This window comes from Megascapheus bottae, chromosome 18, assembly GCF_031878675.1.
Source record: "Megascapheus bottae isolate mThoBot1 chromosome 18, mThoBot2.hap1, whole genome shotgun sequence".
In the NCBI taxonomy this organism is placed as follows: domain Eukaryota; kingdom Metazoa; phylum Chordata; class Mammalia; order Rodentia; family Geomyidae; genus Megascapheus; species Megascapheus bottae.
In genome coordinates, this window is record NC_143526.1 from 2,684,034 (window position 1) to 2,706,037 (window position 22,004).

The window sequence follows — 22,004 nt, forward strand, 5'->3', positions numbered from 1 at the left end:
GCCATTGACTGCTCAATTGCCTGTTTATATTGAGTGGGAGATACTATTCCTTGATTTGACATTTTTCTTGAGTTTCTTGTTCTGCCCATTTGAAGATGGGAGCAAGATTAATACTACAACAAGATTACAGATTTTCAAATATAACCAACCTAGACTTCTTTAGCTGGCTGACAATCAATATTCACAATTTTATTATCACTCTCTCTTTCTTTTTGTGCACTTACAGATAAGTCTAATACCACACTGATCACTGATTTATTACCAAAACCATAAACCGCACAATCCATTCTCTATTGTATTTAAGTCCCTCTGGACCTAGACTATAATTGAACACCTAGATATACAGTATTGCTCAAGAACCATGCATTATAATAGTTGAAGGATGAACAGAGGACCAGAGATAGAATAATAGTATGAAAGTCTACAGGGGAGGTAAGAAAAGAATAACGTAGGAGTGTAAGATTAATATAGTAATGAAGAAAATGGATAGCGCAAGGATAACTGAGATAAGGTGATAGAATATTTAAGTACAAAATTTAGAAAAAATAAGATAAAACTTATGAAGAGTGATAAGAAGAATATATAGAGAAAAGAGGGGGTATATATGGGGGATTTCAATGATAAAAATTTTTTAAAGAAAAAAATAAACAAAACATCAATGAAAAAAAGAAAAGAAAGAAAAAAGGTGGTGGGAGATTCCACACTACTGTGAGTTCTTACACAAGAAATACTAGGGTTAAGAACCAGCAGATTAAGAAGCAGGTGACTATATCAGTATAGATATCATTTGTATCCAGACTGTACCTAGAGCTGTGACTGTGTTTCTAGGAACGACCACAATGACAGAAGGAATGCAGGAAAAGAAAGAGGAAAAAAAAAAAGGAAAGAATCATAACATTAAAAAAAAGTGTAGGTAAAATGGCAAAGAAAAAACTAAGAACAGATAAATGCAAATGAAAAGGGGTAGAAGAAAAAAAATAAACAGAACAAAAAAAGGAAAGAGAAAAGAAAAAAAACGGTATTCTTCAGTTTTTTTGGGACTGGGGGCAGGATAGGTAACTTGTGTCTCCAGTAAATTCAGGTTCCAAACAGTTCAGAAAGTCTTTTTCTCTTGTGATTTGGCTTTGCGGTTTTTCGGATCAGATTGCTTGATAGGGAAAAAGAAGCTGAAACTGAAAGATTTGCGGGCGGCTTTGTTTACCAGGCCTGTGGCCTGGTGCAAGGCACTGACTTCAGCAGCGCTGGGGGCAGACTTATGGCTAAGCTATCTCTGGGAAATCCTTTGCCCTTTAGAATGATGGCACTGGCAGCCTCCCCTCTCAGGTTGCAGTTGGTCTGGCTGGGTCTTTGCCAGCAGTCAAGAAGGCTCTGCTCTCAGCTGGTGGGGGAGGGGATTCCTTCCCAAAGCTGTTCTGTGAGCAGAAATGGAAACTTATCAGAGGGACTCACAAATTGCTGGATTCTCCAGTTCCTTGAAGCTGGCAGGACTGCACCACGGCCCTGTGACAGTTCTGGGCTCCCACAGGCTCCGTGTGGCTCTGTCTGGAGTTGGCGGGTCTGCACTGCTGAGAAGCATTGTCTGCTCAGATCGCCATCCACACCGAGCAGCTTGCACTGCTCCACGCTGTTTTCTTGCTCTGGTTTTCTGCCTTTCTCCTCTCTCACTGAGATCTCTGTGGTGCTAAAGCTTACTTAGGATCAATCTTCCTATAAGAATTTTCCCCTATGATGCCTGAACTGTTTGTTATCTTGGCAAGAGCTCAGAAAGACTCACTCTGAGCCGTTGCCATCCTCCGCCAATCGTCTGTAAGTGATTTCTTTACTCTTTTTATTCCCCCTTGTGGTTTATCCTCTGTTGTTGCTGTATTTGACTTTGATACCTGGTGTATTATATATACATTTATTTGCGTATTTGAAATAGGGAAGGGAAGGGGAAAGACAGGATGAAGAGACAAAGGACAAAGCATGAGCCAGTGTAACAGCAATATTCACAAGATGTCTTGGAAATGAACTTTACAACTTAGGAGGAGGTGAGGGGAGTGGAAATAGGAGAAAAACATGGGAAGGGGTAACAGTGTTCAAGAAGTACTCAATACCTTACGAATGTAACTGTAACCCCTCTGTACTTTACGCTGAGAATAAAATTTGAAAGATTAAATAAAAAAAAATGCCTATGCTCTATCAGTCTTTTCCCTATATTCTGCTGTAGTATCAGGATTTCAGATGCTATATCTAAAAATCTTCAATCTGTTTTGAGTTGATTTTTCTTTAGGTTGAGAGAATGGTGTCTAGTTTCACCTTTTTTTTGCGTGGTGGTGTGGTTTTTCTCATGTTGGCATGTTGGTATGGCACCATTGTTGACAAAGCTATATTTTCTTCAGCAAACTTTCTGGTACCTTTGTCAAAGGCAAATCACTACAATGTGAATTTTTGATGAGGTGAGGGATTTTGTTCAATTGATAATCTTTTCTGTTTTTTAAGCCAAGTCCAACTGTTTTTGGTACTCTGTTTTTGTTAGCCCTGTAATTTAATTTGCTGTCCAGTATTGTGATACCATCGGCGTTACCTTTTTTGTTCAAGGTGGCATTTTTTTATTCAAGATATTTTTATTCTTCTCTATGAATTTTAGGACTAATTTTTTTATTTGTGTGAAGAATGACATTTGCATTTTGATGAGAATTCTATCAAATATAGATTACTTTTAATAGTGTAGCCATATTCATAGTATTAATTCTGCTAATCTGTGGACATAGGAGTTTTTATATCTTTTATTATTTTCAATTTTTTTTTTCAAGTTTTTATGGGTTTCACTTTTAAGGGTTGGGTGTTGTTTTTTTTTAGGTTATAAGTGGTAAATGGGGCTGTTTGTCTGATTTTTTATTAGTATATTCATTGATGTTATATATACATTTTAATGTTTATTTTGTATTTTATATGCTGCCTGAAGGGTTGAGCAGATATAGAAATGTTTTTGTAAAATCTTTAGGTATTTTGAATCATACCATTTTTAAGTTGGAATAATTTGCCTTCTTCCTTTACTACTTGAATATCTTTTTTCATTTGCTTATTGTTCTGACTTGGAATTCAGTAATTAGGGTGAATAGGTACCCTTAATCTCATTCCATTTTAGATGAAATGATGTAGTTTTTCCCATTTAGTTCGATGTTAACTGTAGGTTTGTTATATGCAGCCTGTCTTATATTAAGATATATTCTTTCAACTTCTAATGCCTTTAAAACTTTTACATAGAAAAAAAGGAAGTTTACAATATTTATGCCACAACCAGAAAATTATAAACTAATTTCTTTGATGAATATAGACCCAACTATTCTTTTTGTTGTTGTTGTTTTTCAAAGAGTGGGACTCAAAAACTCAGTACCAGATGTTTTTATGCATTGTGTAGTGCTTTACCAACTGAGCTATGCCTCCAATTCCAACAGTTTTTAATAAATTACTTACAAATTAAGCATGTACACCATGACCTTTCATTTTAGTGGTATGAGAATGGTTCAGTAGACCCAAATCTATAAACAGAATCAAAGACAGATTTATACCTCAGTAGATGCAGACATAATCCTTTAAAAATAAATATTTTTGGGTGGCCGGGAGTTTGGCCTAGTGGTAGAGTGCTTGCCTAGCATACACAAAGACCCAGGTTCGATTCCTCAGTACCACATACATAGAAAAAAAGCCAGAAATGGTGCTTTCGCTCAAGTGTTAGAGCTCTAGCCTTGAGAAAGTCCAAGGACAGTGCCCAGGCCCTGAGTTCAAGCCCCGGGACTGGCAAAAAAATAAATAAATATTTTTAATAAAATTCATTTTAGACCTAGAGCTTAATATTTTAAACAAATTGGTTGTAAAATATGGAACAAAATGATAAAAGGATAATATATAACTCAGTGTTTCCCTTTAGTTTTATTCCAAAGTGTTACCATAGTTTGAACAGCAAGTATACTGCAGCAGTCCAAACTCAGTGAATATCAGCTTGGCCCTGGTTTGGCAGAAACCATACAAATGACTTGAAATTAAATTAAACATTTGTTTTTCTAGAAACAGATCATCCTTTTTTAAGCATAAATGAGACACAAAGGAGGTTTCATTTTAGCATATACATCTTGATTAGAGTGTCTTCCTTGGTCACTGCATTCTTCTCCACATTCCTGTTTTCCTAACTAGTCTGGTAAGCCTCATTGCTTCATTGTACATGAAATACATTGACCATATTTTACATCCTGTGTTCAAATCTTTGATAAACCTTTATATGTTCTTATCTTTCCTCTTATCATTACTTAAATAGCACTGATGCTAAAACTTCTTCACTTTAGAGTTTATTCTGTATATTTTATGCCTTAAATTTGTCTCTATTTCAAAGTTTTTCATAGCTACAGTGGTACAATTTATTTCTTGTATCAAATAAATACCACATTACTTAAACATGTAATAAAACATTTTATATTTAAAATTCAGAGGAAAAATACTAATATATAATTTTGCCAGATGTATTTATACTTGATATTTTAAGCATTACAATAATTTAAAATATATATATTTTAAAGTTGGCCAGGGGTACTTTGCCCTGATCCTCTTCAAGGAAATTATGTCAGCTATGACTTGGATGGAAATGTTGAACAATATCACATTGAATTCCTGGGAAATCCCCACTCAAAATCATGGATAGATGCAAGATTTGTTGAACATTATGGTATCACACAAAAGGTCAGTATAGTTACATCAAAAGTTTATTACTTTTGCATTTATTTTTACTAATGACATTTTTTCCCGTCCTTTAAATATATAAAATGACTTTATATACACAAAATAATATATACCATTTGTTAAATTACAACACTTGTTTTAAAGAAGTTTATATTTCCCCAAAAATTGTGGGTGTAGAACTACCTATGGAATTTTATTTTATTATTTTTGGCCTCTTTTTGACATGCTATTTGTATGACTTTATGCAATTCAAGGAGGAATGAACAAACTGAATGAAAAGTACCTAAGAAATATATTACATAAATATGTCAGAAACAATTCAATATTGATAGGACTTAATGTTTATAGACAATGATTTAATGCAACAATTTACTAAATGTTAGGACCAAGAGGCACCAGTAAAACCTCGTGGCAGGTGCAGATAAGTCTGAATCTTCCCTGCTACTGGGAAGTGCAACTTCTCATGAAGCTAGTCCTCATCCCCATTACTACTATGTAGAAGTCTGAGCAGATTAGTTTATCATCTGTGGGAATTTTCACTTTTACTTAGAAATGGCAATGCAATAAAAATCAATTGAAAATTTTACACAATTGTTTTTTTAAACATTTTTTGATATTTTTAATATGCAAACAATTTTTACTTCTTTCATTTTGACTTGCATATCATAATTATTGAGCCGACCAGATTTTGAGGCTGACAAAAAGATAAATCAGACTTTTTCCTTAGGATTTGTTATAATTAACAAAAGTCAGTTTAATTATCTGTGTTTACATTCTAATAGTCAAGCTGTTCTTACTTCCATTAAGAAAATGGGAAGAAATAGATGCCATAAATGCAGATTCTTTTGTCTGTATTTTTCAGCATTGTTGTGAAAAATATATATGTATATATTCAGATATACTCAGTGTATATGTAATTAAAGCATGACATTCAGCCCATAATAACATCAAATCTGTGGAAATTTGAAGCACTTTAAAATAGTTTTATTTTTTCTTCAACATCTATGGAATTTTTACACAGTTTAGTCTGGAATCAGCTTGAAGGAAACACTCTTTTAGTAAAACTATACAAATATTGAATATCACCACACACATCTACTTCCCATTAGTTTTGATCTAGTCACTTCAATATGGGATTCTCTCTCTGTTTTCATGTTTTGGGTATGTTTCTAACAATGTCTCTGTCAACCATAGAAGCCTGGTAGGAATGTTTCTTTTCTGCTCTCTCCATCTTTCTAGAGTATGGAAACCTAACTGCTCATAAAAATGATTGAGTCTTAGATAATTAATAATGTGGTAAATAAAAAGCAGGTGACTAGAATCTGGACACTGTGACTCACTCCTGTAATCCTAGCTACTCAGGGCTGAGATCTGAGGATCCTGGTTCAAAGCCAGCCTAGACACTAAAATGTCTGTGAGATTCTTATTTCCAATTAATTTGGAAATTTGATAGGGAAGGGGGGAAAACAAAGACGGGTGGGGGGTATAGGGGGGAGGGAAATGGGTACCAAGACATGTGAAAGGGTATCAATGTATGTGAATTAATGCACCTTCTATTTGGCAAATATCATGTAACCCTTTTACTAATTACAATAAAAAAGTAATTATATTTAAGTTCCAAGATAAAAATTTATTTTTAAATTATTTAAATAAGTATTATTCTCAAGAAGTAAGAGTTTTCATGTTAGTACAAGTAGAGAAGATGAAAGCATGATGAAAGTCTGTCTGTCTCTGTCTCTGTCTCTGTCTCTCTCACTCCTCCTCCCCCCCCCCCATTATGTGGCTCTGTCCTTGAGCTCTCAGTCGAGGCCATCGCCCTACTCGTACCTCTTGAGGCACTTCCGATTTTCTAGATTAGAGTCTCTTGTACTTTAGAGTCCCAGCTGGCTTTGAACTGCAGTCCTCGGGTCTCAGCCTCCTGAGTAGCTGGAATTACAGGCATGAGCCACCAGTACCCAACTTTTAATTCTCTTATCTCAAATTTCTTTGGGACATGCCAGACTCTCATACTGTGTTAAGACTTTTGAGAAGGAAGGAAGATGGCGCCGAGACAATAGGGATGCTGCCTAGGTCTCTCTCACAAAAAGAGAGAACCAGGGAGTTCCACGAGCCAACTACCTAAAGAAATCCACAACAACAAACTCAAAAAGCAACAGAGAAGGACTCAAACTGGAAAAGAAATCCAGATAAAGCTCACATCCAACTTTCTCAAAGAATTCGGAACGTGAGGACCCCTCCCCCACCTCTGGCCGATGGATCCAAGCCGCGAAAGCCACGAAAAGCAGCAGCTGGCGCCGGCTCCAAGCCCCGAAAAGTGGCTGCGGGTGCCAGCCCCACGCCGGGAAAGTGGCGGCGGGCGCCGGCTCCAAGCCACGAAAAGTGGCGGCAGTGGAGGGCGCCAGGCCGGGAGCCCAACGGCTGCAGAAACCAGCTCAGAACCGGGCCAGCGAACGGCGGAAGCAGCGGAACCCAGACGAGGAACCAGAATAGCAAGCAGTGGAACCCAGACACAGAACACAGGCGGCGGCGGAGACCAGAGGGGAGTGAAATACTCCCCACCACCTTGGAACACCCGCAGACAGACGCAGAGGTGTGAGTAATACAGCGCGTCCCCAAACACATCGGGAAAGCAGAGCGGGTGACAAGCAATAGAACTTAACTCAGACCCCTCCACCCCGCCCGAGAAAGCCTGGCGGGAGCAGGGGGGCAAGGAATTTAGAATCCTGTCCCTTCCCTCAACAGCCCCCTCCCTCAGGCCATTGACTGGAGATTGACAGGCGGGATACCTAAGACCCACCACCCCACCAAGGGAGGCGGGGCTGTCCCAACTCCCACCTGCCCAAAGGGCTCAACCCTCAGCCCTCTGACTGGAGACTGACAAGTGGGCGGACCCTAAGACTCAGCACCCCACCAGGGGAGGCGGAGCTGTCCCAGCTCCCACCCGCCCACCAGGCTCCTCTCCCACTCCACTGGATCTGGAGAGTGGAGGGCACTGGGACCCTGCCTTACAACAGCGGGTAGGGGGTGCGGGAAAATAGGAGCCAAAATCTGCCCCCCCCCTCAATTCTTGAGCGGAGCATCCTCCAGCTGGGAATCCTGAGCAAGATAGCACCATGGGGCCCCCCACATTCACAGACTCTGACAAAGCAGTGGAAACACAGCAGGAATCTGAAGGGCCGAACAGCAGCCAAGCTCCCCTTCTGAGAACCAAAAAGGCGCGGCTCCGCCCTTGGAGCCCACATCCCCAGCTGGGCCCCACCCCTGGGAACAGAGGGGTCCCCTGCTGGTCCTGCTGAGAGCCCCTGAAACTCTCAATCCCCAGACCCTTGGCTTGGGGCCACCCCTGGAAGCGGCACAGGAAAACGTCCGCCAACCGCGCTCAGACAGAAGCTCGCAGATCCATCCCATGGTCCACTGTGAGGTCATTGGTTGGCCTAGTTGTGCAGCAACACATAAGTTTTATTCTAATACTCTCTAAACTTTGTACTCAAATACGCTACCTACTTACCAACTTAGGTCAGTTATCCTTACGCTATACCTATTCTTCATTACTACAATATTCTTACACTCCTATGTTAATCCTCTTGTACATTCCCTGACCGCTCTCATTCTATTTTTCTATCTCTGGACATCTGCTCGTCTTTCAACCCTTATACTGCATGGATCTACACTAGATACTGTTGAGCAATACTGTATATCTAGGTGTTTAATAATTCTCTAGGCTCAGAGGGACTTAAAGACAATAGACATTGGATTGAGAGGCTTATTGTTTTGGGTATAAATCACTTATCAGTGGATGTATTAGACTGGTTGGTAACTGCACAAAAAGAAAGAGTGATAACACCAATCAAAACTTGTGAACATCTAGTGTCTGCCAGCTACAGAGGTCTAGGTTGGTTATATCTGAAAAACTATAATCGTGTTTAGTATTAATCTTGTTCCCATTTTCAAATGGGCAGAACAAGAAACTCAAGAAAAATGTCAAATCAAGAAACAAAACATCCCCCACCCAATGTAAACAGCCAATGGAACAGTCACTGGCAAACCTAGAGGAGAGTCTTCCAAGTGCTATACAAATGCAATTGATAAACATCATGAATGAAAAATGTGAAAATATAAAGAAAGAGATAAGGAAGGAAGCCATAGCTGAACGAGAGGAAACCATAAACAAGGTGATAAGTGAAAAAGAAGAAGCCATAAAGGAGGCCATAATAAAGGTTTTTCAAAGAAAGATGGATGAATTCATAGAATCCACAAATACTCCAGCAAATGTACAAAGAAAATAAAGCTACTGAGCTAACCACTCAAATGGAAATCAAGGAGCTAAAGAAATCCCTACATGATCTAAAAGAAGAGATGCAAGGCATCAAAAATGAGCAATTAGTAGCAAGGGAGATGAAAAATAAAGTAGATAGCTTTGAGAGCAGGTTAGACAATGCAGAGGAGAGAATTTCCAGGGCTGAAGATAATTTAGTTATTATAGAGAAAGAACAGAAAATGAGTCAATCCAAATTTAGGAAAAATGAGAGAGCGCTTCAGGAGGTCCAAGATACAATTAGGAAGCCTAATTTAAGGCTAATTGGTATTGAGGAGGGCGTGGAGAAAGAGGTCAATGGTATTGGAAATATACTTCAGAGAATCATCTCAGAGAATTTCTGAAATATCCAGAAGGGCAGGCCCATCCAGATACAAGATGCATTTAGATCCCCAAACAGACCTGACCAGAAAAGAACATCCCACCGCCACATCATAATCCGAACTGGATCAATAGAAACCAAAAAAAGGATCCTAAAGGTAGCCAGGGAAAAGGGTTCAGTAACCTATGAAGGCAAACCAATCAGAATAACCCCAGATTTCTCAGCAGAGACCATGAAAGCAAGAAGTGACTTGAAGCATATATGTCATGCCCTTAAGTCAAATAACTACCAACCAAGAATACTGTACCCAGCTAAGCTCTCATCCATAACTGAGGGAACAATAAAAACATTCCATTCCAGGGAAAAGTTGCAACAATATGTCGCAACAAAACCAACACTACAGAGAATTCTCAAAGATGTTCTATACATAGAAAACCAAAATAAATGGAATATAGGGAAAGAAATGGCACCTAAACAGCATACCATCTAAGGACCACAAGAACTGTCAAGACACGGGCCCTAATAAAAGCTTTTAAAAATGGTAGGAACTAATAAATATCTCTCAATCCTAACTCTCAATATCAATGGACTTAACTCTCCAATTAAACGGGATAGGCTGTCTAGTTGGATCAAAAAGCAAGAGCCATTGTTCTGCTGTCTTCAAGAGACACATCTTACCCAAAAAACAATCATGTTTTGAAAGTGAGAGGTTGGAATAAACTCTATCAAGCTAACGGCCCCCAAAAATAGGCTGGAGTTGCCATCCTCATATCAGATAAAATAGACTTCAAACTAAAATTAGTAAGAAAAGACAAAGAAGGTTACTACATACTACTAAAGGGATCTTTCCATCAGGAAGACATAACGATCCTAAATATTTCCACACACAATCCCGGAGCTCCGAACTTCATCAAGCAAACTTTACTTACACTGAAATCATACATAGATCGAAATACAGTGATTGTCTGTGATCTCACCTATGGACAGATCAACAAGGCAAAAACTCAACAGAGAAACCTTAGAACTGAACAGCTATATAGACCAACTAGATCTAACAGACATCTGCAGAATATTCCACCCAGCAACAACACAATATACGTTTTTCTCAGCAGCACATGGAATATTTTACAAAATAGATCACATCTTAGGCCATAAAACAAACCTGGTCAGATTCAGAAACACTGAAATTATTCCATGCACAATCTCAGACCACAAAGGCATCAAATTGGAACTGAACACACATCTCCACCAACGAAAACCCTGTAACTCATGGAGACTGAACAACACATTGTTGAATCACCAATGGGTCATCGAAGAGATCAGAACAGAAATCCAACAGTTTATGAAATTTAACAGTAAGGAGCACACAAAATACCAACTCCTTTGGGACACAGCAAAGGCAGTACTCAGAGGAAAATTTATAGCGCTGAGTGCCTACAACAAGTTGGAAAAATTGCAAACCAACATGTTAGTGTCTCACCTTAAGCTCCTGGAAAAAAGAGCAACAAACCAACCCTAACCTCAGTAGAAGAAAGCAAATTATTAAAATCAAAGCAGAATTAAATGATTTGGAATCCAAAAAAACTATAGAAAGAGTCAACAAAACAAGGAGTTGGTTCTTTGAAAGAATTAACAAAATTGACAAGCCCTTAGCAAATCTTACCAAAAAAAGAAGAGAGCATATCGAAATAAACAAAACCGCAGATGAAAATGGTAATATCATGACAGAAATTACCAAGATCCAGAATATCATGAGGGAATACTTTCAAACCTTTATGCCAACAAATTTGAGAATCTAGATGAAATGGATGAATTCCTAGCCAATATTAACATACCCACACTGAACCAAGAAGAACTAAGCCAACTCAACAGGCCTATTTCAAGCTTTGAAATAGAAATGGCAATTAGAGAACTTCCACCTAAGAAAAGCCCAGGGCCAGATGGATTCACAACTGAATTCTATAAGGTCTTCAAAGCAGAGCTCACACCAATACTCCTCAAGCTCTTCAACGAAATTGAAAATGAAGGTTCCTTACCAAACTCATTCTATGAAGCCAGTATAACCTTCATCCCCAAACCAGACAGAGATTCATCAAAGAATGAGAACTATAGACCTATCTCTTTGATGAACATCAGTGCAAAACTTCTCAACAAAATACTGGCCAACCGTCTACAACAACTCATCAAAAAAATTATACACTATGATCAAACTGGATTCATCACGGGGAGGCAAAGCTGATTCAACATACGCAAATCAATTAATATAATTCAACACATCAACAGGAGCAAGGACAAAAATCACATGATTGTCTCAATAGATGCAGAAAAGGCATTTGACAAGATCCAACACCCCTTTATGTTAAAAGCTCTGGAGAAACTAGGAATCCATGGAACATTCCTCAATATAATAAAGGCTGTGTATGAGAAACGCACTGCTAGTATTACACTTAATGGTGAAAATCTAAAGCCATTCCCTCTAAAATCAGGAACGAGACAAGGATGCCCACTCTCTCCACTCCTCTTTAACATAGTACTAGAATTCCTAGCCAGTGCAATAAGGCAAGAAGCAAGCATAAAGGGGATCCAAGTAGGGAAAGAGGAAATAAAACTATCCCTCTTTGCAGATGATATGATTCTGTATTTAAAGAATCCTATAGACTCTACTCCCAAGCTACTTGAGCTGATTCAAAACTTTGGAAGAGTAGCAGGCTATAAAATCAACCCTCAAAAATCAACTGCCTTCCATTACGCCAACTGTGAGAGGAAGGAGGCCATAATCAGGAAAGGAACTCCTTTCACAATAGCCTCAAAGAAAATAAAGTACCTAGGAATTAGCTTAACTACGAATGTAAAGGACCTTTTTGACGAAAACTTTAAAACCCTAAAAAAGGAAATTAAAGCAGAACTAAGGAAATGGAAAAACCTCCCAGGCTCCTGGATTGGAAGAATCAACATTGTGAAAATGACAATCTTGCCAAGAGCTATCTACAAATTCAATGCAATACCCATCAATATCCCAATGTCATTCTTTAAAGAAATAGAAGAGGCAATTCAAAATTTCATATGGAATAATAAAAGACCCCGTATAACAAAAACACTTCTTAGCAGAAAGAACAGCGCTGGAGGAATTTCAATTCCAAACTTTAGACTCTATTACAGAGCTATAATTCTCAAAACAGCTTGGTACTGGCACAAGAACAGGACTGAAGACCAATGGAATAGAACTGAGGACCCAGATATTAAACCACAGACCTATGGCCACCTAATCTTTGACAAGGGAGCCAAAAAAATAGAATGGAAAAAAGACAGCCTCTTCAACAAGTTGTGCTGGCAGAACTGGTTAAGCACCTGCAGAAAACTAAAGTTGGATCCTTCTTTGTCACCCTGCACTAGAATTAACTCCAAATGGATCAAAGACCTGGAGGTAAAAGCTGACACACTGAAAACTTTACAGGAAGCAATAGGAGATACACTAGGCCTCCTTGGCACAGGTCGAAACTTTCTTAATAAGGACCAAGAATCACAACAAATCAGAGAAAGGCTGGATAAGTGGGACTGCATTAAAATGCAGAGCTTTTGTATGGCAAAGGACATAGCTAGTAAATTAATTAGGAAGCCTACAGAGTGGGAGAAGTTCTTCACCAACCAAACAACGGACAAAGGCCTCATATCTAAAATATATCAACAACTCAAAAAATTGAATCACTCCCAAACTAATCTCCAAAGTAACAACCATCCCATTAAAAATGGGCCAAAGACTTAAAGAGAATCTTCTCTGAAGAAGAAACAAAAATGCCCTATAGACACATGAAGAAATGCTCAACATCTCTGGTCATAAAAGAAATGCAAATCAAAACAACTCTAAGATTCCACCTCACTCCAGTTAGAATGGCCAGGATCAGGAAAACGAATGACAACAGATGCTGGAGGGGATGTGGCCAGGAGGGATCACTACTACACTGTTGGTGGGAGTGCCAACTCGTTCAACCACTATGGAAAGCAGTGTGGCAGTGCCTCACAAGGCTAAACATAGAACTCCCCTATGACCCAGCAATTCCACTACTTGGCATTTACCCAACCATCCAGAAAGAAGGGCATACTAAATCCACTAGCACAACAATGTTCATTGCAGCACTATTCACCATGGCAAAGATATGGAACCAACCTAGATGTCCCTCAGTTGATGAGTGGATCAACAAATTGTGGTATTTGTACACAATGGAATTCTATGCTGCTGTCAGAAAGAATGACATTGCCCCATTTGTTAGGAAATGGAAAGACTTAGAAAAAATTCTATTAAGTGAAATAAGCCAGACTCAAAGGAACTTAGGCTCAATGGTTTCCCTCATTCGTCACAATCAGTAGAAACCTTGGGCTCTACTAGCAGAGATCTGCAATAGAGCAAAATCTTGATACATAAGCCATATCGTATGAAGCTAATTGAAAGGACCTCCAGGATATCGAAACAAAAGCCATATAACGAATGATTGTTGTCCTTAATGTACTATGTTGTCTCTGATCTCCTTTGCTGTCCCTTGGTTATCTCATATTGTTATAGTATCTCACTTTGTTATCTGATATATTGAATTCATTTATATTTGGTTATTTGAAATTTGTTAGGGAAGGGGGGAAAACCAAGATGGGTGGGGGGTGTGGGGGGGGAGGGAAATGGGTACCAAGACATGTGAAAGGGTATCAATGTACGTGAATTAATGCACCTTCTATCTGGCAAATATCATGTAACCCTTTTAGTAATTACAATAAAAAATGCAAAAAAATGCAAAAAAAAAAGACTTTTTGTTACTTTAGGATCACTACATGCCAGGCTAGAGAAATCCATGATCAAACTGTCTTACTTCAATGATTAAAAAAAAAACACAAGGAGTTTGATTCAGGAAATGATGATTACCAACGTAGAAAAATAATCAAGAGTAATATTGAAGTTGGTTAAAAAAAAAAGGTGAATAGATTTGAAAAGATACATGCCATGAAAAATATTCTCTTTGATCATGGATGAAGTTAGAAATAATGTCAGAATTAAAAATGGAAAATATATAAATTTGTAAAATTGGAAACTTCTTAAACAAAAAAATCAAAGGTGAAATCACAAGGAAAGTTATAAAATATGTACAAATGAATAAAAATGAAAATGTAACACCCAAACTAATTTCAGCAGTGCTTAGGGGATATTTGAGCAATAAACACTACCAGGTAAAATAAGAAATGAAGGCCGGGAGTCTGGCCTAGTTGTAGAGTACTTGCCTGGCATGCATAAAGACCGAGGTTCAATTCCTCAGTACTACATACAAAGAAAAGTCAAAAGTGATGCTGTGCCTCAAGTGGTAGAGTTCTAGCCTTTAGGAAAGTCCCAGGATTGGCAAAAAAAAAAAGAGAGAGAGAGAAATAAATGAAAAATATAACTTTATAACATAGAGAATTAGACAGCAAAGTACAGCCTAAACCTCTACCAGCAAGAAGGAAAAAATAAAGATTAGAGGTACATGACATATAAATTACAGAAACAATAGAGAAAAAAAAACCAGTGAGACCAAAAGTGATTCATTGACAAGATCATCAAACTGACAAAATTTTAACACAGATTGAGGGAAAGAGAAATGATTGAGATCATTATAATCAGAAATGATTTTGGAATATATCTACAAATCTATCTATATAAAATGAGAAAATATATACCATTTCTGCCGGGGCCAACCGGCAGCAAACCAGGGTTCGCAGATTGGGGTTCCTGAAATCGGGGGCAAGGACTAGGAAGAAATAGAAGAGAGACAGACCCACCGGGTCCGGGATGTCCGCAGTCCAGGTAAAAACTGCCGCGTTTATTTTTCACTCCCGCTTCTTCCCTCCTCCAGACCCAGGGAACCTCCAGATGTTACATTCATATGGTAATTCTCAGGTCATTTACATAGAATAGGGCCAGAAAACAATAAGACAATAAAGCCATCGTCTGATGCAAGTCAAGATACAGTTTGATTCCACTCTGGCTCCCAACACATTTCTACCTAGGAGAAAAAATGGAAAAACGTATCTAATAGGAAACTCATTCTAATATTATCATGCTAATTATGTAGTTGGTACAAACTTTTCTATAATTTTAGAAGTAGTGGATTAAGACTTTACTTTGTAAACATCTTTTAGTTTTTGCCTTGAAGAATTAGTGTGAGAACTAGAGCATGTCTCTATAACTGTAATCTATTGAAAAATAGTATGCCAAGAATTTAATGAAAAGAACAGAGCTTCATGGAGGTTAACAAAATGGCCAAGGAAACAATCCCTAGTCAGCTCTTCCAAATTAAAGATTGGCATTAGACAACTCACCTAAGCTTTATAAACCCCAGATGCTTCATCTGTAAAATAGAAGTTATAATAGTATCTGCTTCTGTTAGCCAGACTCTTCATCGCAAAAATAATTAAAAAGTACTGTGACAAAATAACTAACATAAATAGCTTAAAGGGAGGAACCATTACTTTTGAGTAGTTTCAGAGGTTTTATTTCACAGTCTACTGTTTACATTTCCTAGCTCCCACTAGAGTTAGTCAAAGCTTAATCCTCAACTTGCATCATTCTAAGGAGTCTCTAAGATGCACTTCTAAATTCTTCTAAATTCTTGTAATAAAACAGTTCTAGTGAGCCTCACTGTCAAGTATTCACATCAATAACCCTCCGTTCTGATACTAATTTTATGTAGTTGCTGTCACAATTTATCTGACATAAACAGCTTAAAAGAATAATTCCTTAATAGGGGAATTGTTTATTTTGGTTCATGGTTTCATTCCATTGATTCTGGGCCTAAGATCAGATGGAATTTAGCAGCTTGACTTACTTCAGGCAGAAAGCAGAGAAAGAATTCCTGTGCTGTCTTTTTCCTATTTTCCTCTCTCATTTCATTTGAGCCCAAACCTATGGAATGTGCCATCCACACTGAAGATGAGTCATCACTCTTAGTTGCTCTTCTTGGCAAATGTCCTAATAGACACAGTCATAAATGGGCTTTACCAGTCCAGATGTCTCTCAATCCAAGTGTCTATCACATTGCTTCATAAAGCTGTTGTAAGGATTAAGTAAGCGTTTAGTTCAGTGTTGGTCCTATGATAAACAATAAATGTTATTGGTTGTTGTATATTCATAATAAGCAATTAACTTCACATTATTATGCAGTTACTTGCTTAAGACCTTCCTACAGAATCCCACATTTGTAAGAAGTAATAAAAAGTACCAAGAGAAGACAGGTAGGGAATATCCTTTATTATATATTGAGACTAACATAACTAGTTGATCCATCTTATTCTTCAGTCCATAACTGAAATGAGATTGTTGTTTCAATGCATTCCTAATTTATGGAAGTGCTAAGAACCACTGAAATCAGAAGATAAGTTAGGGCCTTTTTAAGCTGAATCTTTGGCAGAAGAATGGGACAAAATTTCATCAATTCCCCAATAACACTTTTGATTTATCTAATGGAATTTGTGAGGAGAATAGAAAATACTATCTCTAATGTTCTTTGTGACTGAATTAAAGCAGCTTCTTTTCCTGCATTTCTTGTGCTTTTCTGATTTACTCATGTTGCTGTTGAAAGCTATTTTTAAACTCACCTTGTCATCTCTTCACTTCATCTCTTATGAATTCAGATAGCTGAAAACTTGTGCATTAAAAGTCCACATCAAATTAATATGACCAAATTCACTCAGTTTAGAAAGAACGGAACAGATGGTTAACTTTTCCAGTATCAAATACAAGAAAAATGTATAAGTACCAACTAAAGTTTCTCATATTAACTCTTCAGTAGAATAGCAACATTTTTCTAAAAGAAATTTCAAAATTTAGTATTCTTAATTTCCTATAAATGCTTACTTTGTCTTTGAAAAATCAGTCATATTGTTTAATATTTTTTGCATTTCATCTTTTCTTAAAAATTTGATTTCCTTTTTTTGTTGAATAGTTGTGTTTGTCAGGTAGTAAGTATATTACTTCTTGTACATTGATATCTCTTTCCATGTTTTTCTCCCACTTTTCCTCCTCCACCCCTTCCAATCATCTTGTTTTTCCCCTCCCCTCCCTATTTCACATAAACAAATCAATGTATGTACAATATACTAGGTACCAAAGTCAGATACAGTAACAATATGAGATAAATCATAAGAGAAGATAAATAACTTCACATGGTACATTAAGAACAACAATCACAAAGATAAACCTCTTGTTTCCATATTCTGGCATATAATTGACCTCAGAATTACGCACCTTATGAATGAAGTAAAAATGCCTTACAATGAGCTTTTTTTCTTTTTTCCTTTTTTGTTCTTGTGTGTGTATGGTGGGGGAGGATTGTACTGAGGCTTCAACTCAGTGCCTGAGTGCTGTCCCTGAGATACTTTTGCTCAAGGCTAGCACTGTAGCATCTGAGCCACAACTCAATTTCCAAATTTCTGGGTACTTATGTGGAGATAAGTGTTCCATGACTTTTCTTCCCAGGCTGGCTTTGACCTGTACTCTTTACATCTCAATCTTCCTAATAGCTAGGACTAGAGGCGTGAATCATCATTGCTAAGCTAGAATTTTTTTTGTCAGTCCTGGGGCTTGAACTCAGGGCCTGAGCATTGTCCTTGGGCTGTTTCCTCAAGGCTAGCACTCTACCACTTGAGATACAGCACCACTTCCAGCTTTTCTATGTATGTGGTACATGCTTCTTCATGCATGCTAGGCAGGTACTCTACCACTAGGCCGAACTCCTGGCTGAGAATTCTTAAGTTAGTAAATATGTGTTAAAAAAACAAAAACAAAAACAAAAAAACTACTAGATGCATTTTTCATGAGGGAATAGTGAACTGCAAAACTCATGTAAGTGAAAAGTCTATATGTGAATATATACTCTTTCACTCTTTTTGTTGTTGTTGTTCCTTCTCTATCTTTTATTTTTGAAGTATCTTTTAGTAAAACATTGGATAAATATATGAACTCAGAAAGAAGCTCATTTCCTAAATACCAAACAATTCTGATTAAACTAATGTTTAAATAATTATGACCTCTTCACACTTCTGTTTGACCTATAGAATATGTGCTGCTTTTGTATCACATATTAAACCATCTTTTTCACCTAAATCTCCTACCGACTCTAAACATCTGTCTAGATGTAAATATAACCTATGCTTACCTATAAATACATTGTCCATTAAAGGTAAGCAAGTACTAATTAGAAAAAGCAGTCAAATATGTAGATTTTCTTTTAGGTTCAGGTATTTATAATCACTAATACTGTTACTTTAAGTACTTTGGACCAAACTTGATTTTTAAAAGAATCAAGGCAAATGAGCACATGCCTATTTTCTCAACTGCTTTAAACCTGTACATTTCTCCTAGCTGTGCTTAACATCCTTCATAAAACAGTCAGCCAGACTGAGCAGCAGGAGATAACAGTTCAAATAAATACTCACCTTAAAAATTAACTCTTGACTTAGTCTTTATTTTAAAAAATTTTAAATTATTTTAAAATTTTTAAAACAAATGAAGTATGGTATTTGCCACTTTAATTCTGCTTAAATGTACGGTTCAATGATTATTTAATTTTTAAGCTGTTAAAGTGCTAGAAAAAAATTAATGTGTAATACAAAATTGGCTTTATATAAGGGGCCACATGACAAGTTCCAATCATTTTAAACCACATCTAATTTTTATGATATGGACTAGTAGCTGTTCATAACACCACCTTCTAGATTGTACAATGGAATTACTTGTAATGAAATGGTATCATTTTGTACTTCTTGAGCACAGAATTTCTGGAGCTATGTTGCCTATGTATAAATTTAGGCCTAATTTAATAGCTATGTAAATGTGTACAAGTTTCAAACTCAGTACTTCACCTTCTTGATGTGTAAAGGGAACAGAATACAACAACTTTATAAACTTTTTAGGGAATGAAAATAGGTCCTGCATAAATCATTAAGCTAAAAAACAATAATGAAGTTCCCATATAAATAAAATATTTATTCATTTAACTCCTCTATACTGTGAACAAAGTTACTATCTCATTTTCTTAAAGTGAAGCAACCACATTCCCACTAGGATTTATTTTCTCCCCCTACTCTTCACCAGAATTATTAATTTCTTCTTAGCAGGATTGGAATTTAAAACTCAGGACCTTGCTCTTGCTTGGCAAGCCCTATCTCCCACAAGCCACATTTTTAGATATTGTTTGTTTTCTTGATGATAGTCATTTTGACTCAGTGGAGTAGATCTCAATGTAGTTTTGATTAGCATTCCCTTTTAGGATTAAAACTGTTGATCCTGCTGGGCACCGGTGACTCACACCTGTAATCCTAGCTACTCAGGAGGCTGAGATCTGAGGACTGCACTTCAAAGACAGCCCAGCACCAAAGTCTGTGAGACTCTTCTCTCCAGTTAACCAGAAGAAAACCAGTAGTGCTTAGACTCAAGTAATAGAGCATTAGCCTTGAGCTGAAGAACTCAGGGACAGCACCTAGGCCCAGAGTTCAAGCCCCATGTCTGACAAAGAAAATGGCACCTTTTCCTTGACATTTGTGTTTCTTGCCAGTCTATTAGATTATGTGCTCTTCTGATGTTACTGAGTACTTAGTATATTCTGCATATTAATCTCTTGCCAGATGTATAAATGGCAAATGCTTTCTTCCATTCTGTAAGCTGAGTCTTCATTCTGTTAATTGTTTCCTTTGTTTTACTGAATCATTTTCATTTGATAAACAGCTATCACTTCTTGTTATTTTTTTCCTGAACTATCACTCGTTCAGAAAGTCATTAGCTAATGACTATCAAGGTTAGTAGTCGAACTATTTGCTCTTTATTTTTCTCTATTTCAGTTTTTGATCATACATGAAAGTCTTTGATCTAATTTGGAATTATTTGTCTATAGAGTGATAGGGATCTGCTTTTGATCACCTACTTGTAAACAACCAGTTGTCCCAGTACTATTTGTTTAAGAGACTTTTACATCCTATTTTTCATAACTCTGATAATGAGATGACTGTTAGCCATGTAGGTTTATTTTAATTTTTTTTTTGCCAGTTCTAGGGCTTGAATTCAGGGCCTAAAGCATTGTCCTTGGGCTTTCTCAAGGATAGTACTGCGCTACCACCTGAGCCACAGCCCCACTTCTAGCTTTTTTTTAATGTATATAGTACCAGGGAATCGAACCCGGGTCTCCATGCTTGGTAGGCAAGCACGCTATCACTAGCCATTTAGGTTTATTTCTGAGTCTTCTATTCATTGAGCCTATTTTTGTGTCAGTTTCTGCTGTGTCAGTTACTATAGCTCTTAAGTATAATTTGTAATGGAGTATTGAACCACAAAGGCCTTCTTATCTACAATTTTTAATTCAGCTAATTTGATTAATTAAGTTATTCTTTACCTATAATTTTTCAACAACAAAACTGTGAAAGGCTTCTAAACCACCTTTAGTACATTGATTTTTTGCCATGGATTTGAATGCTTTTCATGAGATCATTAAAATATAAAATTTTATTCTTTTTTTCTTTTTAGAGTTTTATTCTTTTGTAATATTAGAAGTAACAATTATTATTAATACAAGGTGGATGTAATGATGTTGTGTTGTCTTTACTATTGGCTGTACATCTTTCTGGTCATCAAGTTCTGCTACAAATATCCTTAAAATAGGTATTCCTGAACCTGTCACTGGATGCAGATGAAGGTTATTTTTAAAAAAAGAGACTCTTCACTGAGAGTCCTTCACTTCAATCACAGAATAAGAACTTCTGGACAAGTCAGGATGGTAAGAAAACTTGGCAGAGCTTTATTAAGTAAGTAAGCAAGCAGGGATGCAGACAAACAGGCAAAGAGAAAGGCTGAAACAGAATGTAGGTATCCAGAGGAGAGACACACAACTCTTTGGCTGTTAGGGATATTCATATGGTAAAGATATGGGCTCTGACTTCATCGTTATGCAAAGATAGTATTACCTTTAAACTAGATTAGGCCTATGAAAAGAGAACACCATGAAGGATTCAGGCAGGAAGGAGTTTATTCCAAACTGTACCCCATCATGCATGGTGGAGATGGATGGCCTAAGGGCATTGCAACTACTTGTCCCCATCTTATGTAGGGAAGGGTTGGGGAGAAGATGAAGCCAAGGTAGGACCAGGTGAGGGAAGATGTGGCCACACTGGATGCAGATGTGACCTCAGAGTCTAGGACCCTCAGTGGTCCAGGATGTGACCTCAGGGAAAGGGGAGGTGACTGTCTCCAGATGTGCCAGTTACCTAGGAAAGTAAGGTACTAGGTGAAGACTTAGCCAGGAGTAGGGCCTCCAGAACCATCTTCTTGGGGCAGACCTTACAGATAGATGTTTTATCTTTGTTCTAATAACTCCTGGTGTTACACTTTCTGAGTTTCTGGAAGTTTGGGTAAGAATACATTGTACCATAAAACAGCTGCTTATCTTTGAGATAAAGAAGGCTTGTCTGCAGTTTGGGTAGGAGGTTGTTTAAATTTTGGGGAGAGCAGTTTTCTCAGGAAGGCATACATCCTGACACACAAATGTTAATTCTTGGGTGAGTTGTACCTCTCATGAAGGAATGAACATAGCTGTGCTTGTAGCTTTTTTTATGGCCATTTGGGTAAATGCCCAGGAGTGGGATTACTGG

At 37.5% G+C, this 22,004-nt stretch overlaps 1 protein-coding gene across 2 annotated transcripts in view; it reads left to right on the forward strand.

Moving 5' to 3' along the window:
- Zcwpw2 (zinc finger CW-type and PWWP domain containing 2) overlaps window positions 1-22,004 on the forward strand; it is a 116,552-nt gene that overhangs the window by 45,795 nt on the left and 48,753 nt on the right. For both annotated transcript variants that reach the window (XM_090351789.1, XM_090351788.1), the window contains one exon: window positions 4,557-4,716. In XM_090351789.1, the coding sequence (XP_090207915.1) occupies window positions 4,557-4,716 (160 nt within the window). The remainder of the gene's footprint in view (window positions 1-4,556; window positions 4,717-22,004) is intronic.